This window comes from Mesoplodon bidens, assembly GCF_964165515.1.
Source record: "Mesoplodon bidens genome assembly, chromosome: 19".
Lineage (NCBI taxonomy): Eukaryota > Metazoa > Chordata > Mammalia > Artiodactyla > Ziphiidae > Mesoplodon > Mesoplodon bidens.
The window spans coordinates 25,692,469-25,699,306 of record NC_138179.1 but is presented as its reverse complement, the minus strand read 5'-3'; the positions used below and the strand labels follow the sequence as shown (position 1 = coordinate 25,699,306).

At 45.3% G+C, this 6,838-nt stretch overlaps 1 protein-coding gene across 4 annotated transcripts in view; it reads right to left on the bottom strand.

The window, feature by feature from the left end:
* Positions 1-302: 302 nt before the first annotated feature.
* The window catches only part of MYOCD (myocardin), a 93,169-nt gene continuing 86,633 nt past the window's right edge, over positions 303-6,838 (bottom strand). For all 4 annotated transcript variants that reach the window (XM_081218008.1, XM_081218009.1, XM_081218010.1 and 1 more), the window contains 2 exons: positions 6,567-6,624; positions 303-4,244 (listed from right to left, as the gene is read on the bottom strand). In XM_081218008.1, coding sequence (XP_081074134.1) covers positions 3,670-4,244; positions 6,567-6,624 — 633 coding nt within the window. In that variant the 3' untranslated portion in view covers positions 303-3,669. The remainder of the gene's footprint in view (positions 4,245-6,566; positions 6,625-6,838) is intronic.

Here is a 6,838-nt window from a genome sequence, read left to right as displayed (position 1 = left end):
ACCAATGCAATCATTTCATTAGAGAGAATCGTTTCTCATCCAAAATTTTACGATTTGCTTTTCATAATGCAGAGTCTTAGTTGAACTGAGAGGTTAGGACCTTCCTTTCCTTTCCTTTCCTTTCCGTTCCTTTCCTTTCCTTTCCTTCTTTCTCCCTCCCTCCCTTTCTTTCCTTCCTTCCTTCAACTTCCTTCCTTTCCTTTCCTTTCCTTCTTTCTCCCTCCCTCCCTCCCTTCTTTCCTTCAACTTCCTTCCTTCTTTCTTTCCTCCCCCCCCCCCCCGTTTATAGTAGAGTGTGTGTCATCTCAATAACGCTGTTAGAAGCAGAGCTTCTAATGAGCACTGGCTTAATGAAAGCATTTGCACAAAGGAATTTCCTGACTCCACTGGATAAGTGTGAACCTACTGCACCAGCGTTGGGAAAAGCTGCAAATGTCTGCAGGTCTGCTTTACCACGGGGGAGTCCCAGGGGTCTTAAGAGAACTACACGTGGCTAGTTTCAAGCTAACCTTGACCATGGCCATCTTCCTAAGTCTCTGTACATCTTTTAGTCATGCTCAATTTGTCACCAGAAAAGGAGACACAACTAAGAGTTTAAAAGAACTTAAAAAAAAAATACTCTAGAGGAGACAGGTGAATTAACACAGATGATCTGGGAGCAACTAACTTCATCAACCTTCTCCCAATTATCCTCAGTTTTATCTTGCAAATACTGTATCTGATCTACAAAGGGACAGTGAATATGGTGGGTGGAGACTGTGGGAGGAGGTTAAAAACAACAATCCAGGAGTCTGCTCTGGGTTGTGTGTTGGTCTGTAGTAGCGAATATCTTTCGTTAAGTGTGAGGCGTATATGTCAGTGCCAGATAATATCCTAAAAATATCCCAATGAAAATGCATAGTCTTACAAAGACAGGGGCCTCCTAACCAAGTCTAGCACTTCAGACAGAAATACCCAAAGGAAAAAATAATTGACACTCAGACCAGAGTCTCAGAGATTGCTGTGCGATTGTTTTCCAAAGGAAGGGGTACAAAAATAACATTAAAAAAAAATCACACAACGTGGCATATGAGAAATGGACGGACCAGCGAGCTTTATCAAGATCCGAATAAAACTTCAATGTCTGAGGAACACACAAATGTGAGGAATGTGTCACGAAGGTTTTCTTCTCCATAGCTTCATTGTCAAAGAAGAGACTGGCAATCTTCCCCTCTAGATGTTTGGTTCTGATGACGGACATAAAAGCAAAGTGTACCGTGTGGCTCTTTTAAAGCACAATGCAGATGAAGGAATGTAAAACGATTGTCATCTTCCACTGGTGCTCTCCCATGAGAGATGGTAGTACCCTTTCCAGCGACCAACGGTGATGCTCTTCTGTCTTTTCACATCACAGTCACTGTCAAGATGAGCCTGTTCATGGTAAGCAGGTGGCTGTGAGTCATTGGGTTGGAGCCATGAGTCATAAACAGACAGGCAACGTGTAATCTGGGTGATTAATCAGGAACTCGCAGTGAGAAAGGGCAAGATCATTTCACAGCAGATGGAGGCTTAAAGGCTTTTGGTATAGAACTCTAACACTGCCTTGAAGATACACACACATACACACGTGTATGTATATGTACATATGTATGTGTATATATGGATACATATATACACACACCTATAGACACACATACATATACATATGTATATATCTATACACACATGCATGTGTGTATAGAGATATATATATGTGTATATATATATATATATATATATATCCCTCTCCTTCCCTCCTCACCCCCCAATAAGATCTGGCAGCTTTCAGAGTAGCAGTCACCAAAAACACTCTGTGTTCACACACGTTTACAAGTTAACAATGGAATGACTTCTAAATCTTTGGTTTTTTTCAAAAAGAGAACTTCTAAAATCACAACATGTTTGGTTATTTTCTCCATAAGTGCACAGTGAACAATTTTTTTTTTTTTTACAAACGAAGAAAACAGTGCCTTAGTGATTTAAATAAAAAATAAAAACAGCGATAGCTACTTTCTACAGCATGCAACACTATGAAACGGTGAGCTGGAACCACAGTGAGCCTTAGGGAGACGATCCTGCAATTTAAGTTTTTCATTCCCAGCAAAAGCACAAGAGGTGATGAGGAATGCACACGAGACCGTCGTCTTTTCTCCTTCCATCCTTTTCAACGTGCAATTGTATTTTCTTTCTGAAACCCAGACCTGGAATACTCTCTCCTTGTAACTATGATTCATATTTATCTTTACAATATAATGATTTCCGATTTCCCCAGAGCAACCCAAATCAGTGATGGCTATTAATCAAATGAGGGTAGAGACAGCTTTGTGACTGATAGGCCGAGTCATTGGTTTCTTCCTGAGGGCATTCTTTTGACTTCCTTTTGTAGCAGATTACGCATATGGAGAATGAGGTCTCCAGGAGAACCTCGATTTTTTAGCTTTTTAACATATGGCTTTATTAGGTGTATGACAGCTGGTTAGACGGCAGAAGTTCTCTTCTTCGGATTGTGGGGCAGAAAAGGAAAGATCTCCAACAGAGGAGCAAGAAAGGACTGATCATCTTGAAAGAAAAGTAGAGCGGGAGAAGGTAAACAGAGGTGGACCACCTCCCACCAATAAGAAAACAAGAAAAGCAGCCTGACTTCTATAAATAATCATCCTGTTATAGTAACCCATGGTATTTATTTCCATGACACGTGAAACGATGTTCTCTAGTCCTGTCTGAATGATCTCTGATATGGCTTCCTGAGGCTAGAAAGGTCCTTCTGGTCTGCCTACATGGTCCTCTCTAGTCTTTGACACTAAAGGGGGTTGTGCTGGAGAACTGTCTATGGCAGACGGTTTTGCTTTTCTTCTTGCTTTAGGGTTCTCGCCTGTTTCACAGCGCTTATCACCACGGAGACAGTGGGAATGATTCGGCAACTGGTTGAGGAGGAGGGAAATTCTAGGTGGGGTTCTTTAGGCCAAAGGTGGGTCTGTTGTGGGTCAGAATTGGGGCCACTGCAACGGGGCAGCTTTGTGGCTGAGGGACGCTGAGTTCATTTCACTCCCCTGGGAATGGATTGGTCCTGTCCCTCTGTTCTGCCTTAAGAACCTGACACTGGGCCTGACTTCTATTTTGAAAGCCAGGTGACGGACAGACAGGAAGCAGCTTCCGTCATGGGTACGCCCTCCATCACCTCTGATGGACTGGCTTCCCTGTGCTCCCTAGAGAGCTTACATCTTCTTTCCACAGTATGTGTAATAAATTCATGAGAAAAGCTTACAAAGTGAGATTATGCCCCAACAATGCCTGAGAAAAAGTATAGGCTAGAAAAAAGACTGGTGTTTGAAAAGGCAGTGGAAGAATTTTTTTTTTTTTTTTTTGGCATTCTTGGTCTGAAAAAGCACATTTTTGAATGCACTGCTGAAATCATGAACCGTCACTGAAGTTCGGTAAATATTACATTATCTATCTATATAGAAAAGACTCCTATTTTCTCTTGTTCGTTGTCACAGAAGTCTCCATTGCTTCTTTTTAATTCTCTCCGGCTTCTCCTCCCCCTCGTCCCCCATCCCCGCTCCTTCTTTTGGATAATGTAAGTATTTACGGTTGTGTGCTTTCCCCCACGGGGTTCCTACTGGTCTTCCGTAAGCACGCTGCATCAAGCATCTACCACTGCTGTAAGTGGAGGTCCATGGGGGAATTCAAATTGAGATCCGTGACATCCAGGAAATCGATGTTGAAGATGCTGGGGCCACCGGTGGAGAGGGAGCTGAAGCTCGGGGTGGAGCTGGGTGGCGTGATGTCCAGCCACTCCATACTTTCCCAAGGAGATTCCGTGAAGCTTAAGGGCAGCCCACTGCTGTCCACGGAAGAGGGTGAATACTGAGTCTGCATGGGGGAGAGGGGGCCCGGCAGGATCTCGTGCGCGTTGAAGAGGTCTTCCGCAGCCTTCCCGGAGAATCCATCCATCATCCCATCGAAAGGGGGTTCCTCGCTCCCGATTTTCAGAAGCGTGACGTCGCCCACCTTCCCCAAGGGGCTCTGGGAATTTAATAAGACTTCAAGGTGCTCGTTGCTGTCGGCGCCGTAGTGATCGAAGGAGAGCTGGCCTCCTGCAGATGCTGGTTCAAAGGAAGCTGGGGGCTTGGCGGGGAGGGCAGCAGTGGGGCTTCGAGAAGACCCAGGTATCTTTGGGACTTTTTGAAGACATGAATGATCCTCTCTGGCGTCAGCCGGCATTTCTGTTGGTAAAACACAACGGGAATTGTTCAAGCACTTCCGATCGAGCATGACACGTGCATGAATCTTTGGAACGAATGACTTACGTGTAGACGCAGGAGACGGCCATGCTGCTCGGGTCACTGCTCACCACCCAGTCTGATCCCCAAACTGCTCTGTATATTCTCAGTTCTTCCCTTGGGTCTCTACCCAAACCCTCTCCTGCTGGAAATTCCACTCTGTGATTACTGAATGCTCAAAGCAGGTTCTTTTACCTGCTTCTTCACCGACACCTGGCTATCCCCTGAGGACACTGCATCCTCCGTTACACCCTCAATGGGGGTTTCTTTGCTGCAGAGCCAGAAGATGGGTCATCAGGTCCTTTCCCATTGCCACGTTCTGATTGTCACTCCCCCTCATTCTTATTAACTCCTCAGTGGTGGTTTTTTTTGTGTGTGTGGTACGCGGGCTTCTCACTGCTGTGGCCTCTCCCATTGCAGAGCACAGGCTTCGGACGCGCAGGCTCAGCGGCCATGGCCCACGGGCCCAGCCGCTCCGCGGCATGTGGGATCCTCCCGGACCGGGGCACAAACCCGTGTCCCGTGCATCGGCAGGCGGGCTCTCAACCACTGCGCCACCAGGGAAGCCCTCCTCAGTGGTTTTGAGGGTCACACTGCTCTCCTTGCCCCCGCCCCCACCCCCCAGTCTCCTGGCCCCTCCTCCTCATCCACTGAAAACTCTACTTCCGGTTCATTGTTTTCGCCCACTTCAACTCTTGCCATCCTCTGTGACTTCAGCATCCCCAGAAGTGACCCGTTGTCCAGCTGGCCTCTCCGTTCCTTGACACTCCATCCCTCCAACTCAGGTGATTCCGCCATTCCCATTCTGCTGGACACAGCCTGGACTTTGTTGTCCCCAAACACTGCATCCCCCTGAAAGCTCAATTTCGATCAGTATTGCCAACTCTCTGTCCATCTCCTCCTATTCCTCTAGCTCCCCTCATAAGGACCCCACAACAACAACTTCTCAGCCAGCTGGGGTCACCCCCAGCTGCCAACTCTGCTATAGTATCACCATCCATCAGCCCCTTCTGGTTTTTACTTCTTGTCCCGTCTATACTCCTGAGCCACCATTGTAATTACTCTCTCATAAATATCCTCAATCCCCTTGTCCTTTTCTCCCATCACCATACTCCCCTGGCAAAAGCCCACATCTGGATGAATCTTATCATCTGTTTTCTCCGAGCCTGCCCTGGATTGGCTGGATGTTCAAGAGAAAACTTACACAATGAAGCTTCCCGGTTTCTCTTTAACTTCATGATGTCAAACTTACAAGTGGCACTTAATACTGCCCTAGGGATCCTACTGTGTTTCTCCAGAAAACTCAATTCACTTGTGACCAATTCATCACCGTTCTTTTTCCCTGGAACCTCCCGTGCTCCCCTCTTGCACCCCGACTCTTTGCAGACCTTGCCAACATACTTCATTAAAAATATGAGGGTGTCTGATAGGAACCCACTCATCTTTCCATTATGAAACTTACAACAATACATACACCTGTGCCCATCTTTTCCTTTTTCCCTCTTGTTACAATGGAAGAATTGCCTGTTTACTTGCTTTTTCCCCATCTCCCCTACCAGACCGCAAACCCCCTAAAGGTGGAGACTTTGCCTGGTACAGCATTGAACCTAGTATGATGCCTGGCCACTTTTCTCCCTGAAACTTTCAATGTTGTTACTTAAGGGCTCAGATCTGGAGTCTTTTCTTTCTATGCACACGTTCTCCTTACATGATCCTACTCATTTGTGTGGTTTCAAATTTTAGGCACATACTATGTAATTTTTTAAAGAGAAATAAATGAATGACTTAAAAGGAGGCAAAAAGAACACACTGATCATTTTTTACTTGAATGCCATGTGAACATGAATTGGTCATCAGTGGGAGATTACCAATTAAATTTCATTTTGAGTAGGTAGCACAAAACTTGCCTTATCTGCTTTCTTCTTCTTATAATTAAGAAGAGGGGGACATTGGGATTAGAACAGCAGGGAGAAATGGTGTAGCAGGAGAAAACATTTAGGGAAACATGGACTGAGCTGAAAGATGAAAACTGTTAAAATGACTGGTGAAAAATTTTCTGAGGACAACGGTACAAAGGCAGTGAGGAATCATCATCTATGCCTTCTATTCACATTATCTCTGCTTCAGATGTGGACAGGAGGCTGAGAGGAAGTGACACTCAACCCTGAAATGACTTTTTGGTCCAGCTTACAATGAGCATCTGACCTTGATCCTGAGGTTTGCTCCCCAGAGTACATGCAGGTGCAGCGCATCCTGATGTCTTACCTCCACTTTCAATGAGGACATCCAGGAGTTCGTCCATCTGCTGACTCTGGGTCATTTGCTATTGCAAAGTAACCAAAGGAGAACAGAGAAGTTAAAAAATGGCAACCACTTCTGTAGGAAATCATTAGAAGCAGCACAACAGGCATTTGAACTAGGTTTGGCTAGGGTGTTTTTTTTTTTAATTGTGGTAAAATACACACAACATAAAATTTACCATCTCAACCATTTCAGAGTGTGCAGTTCAAGTGCATTAAGTTCCTTCACACTGTTGT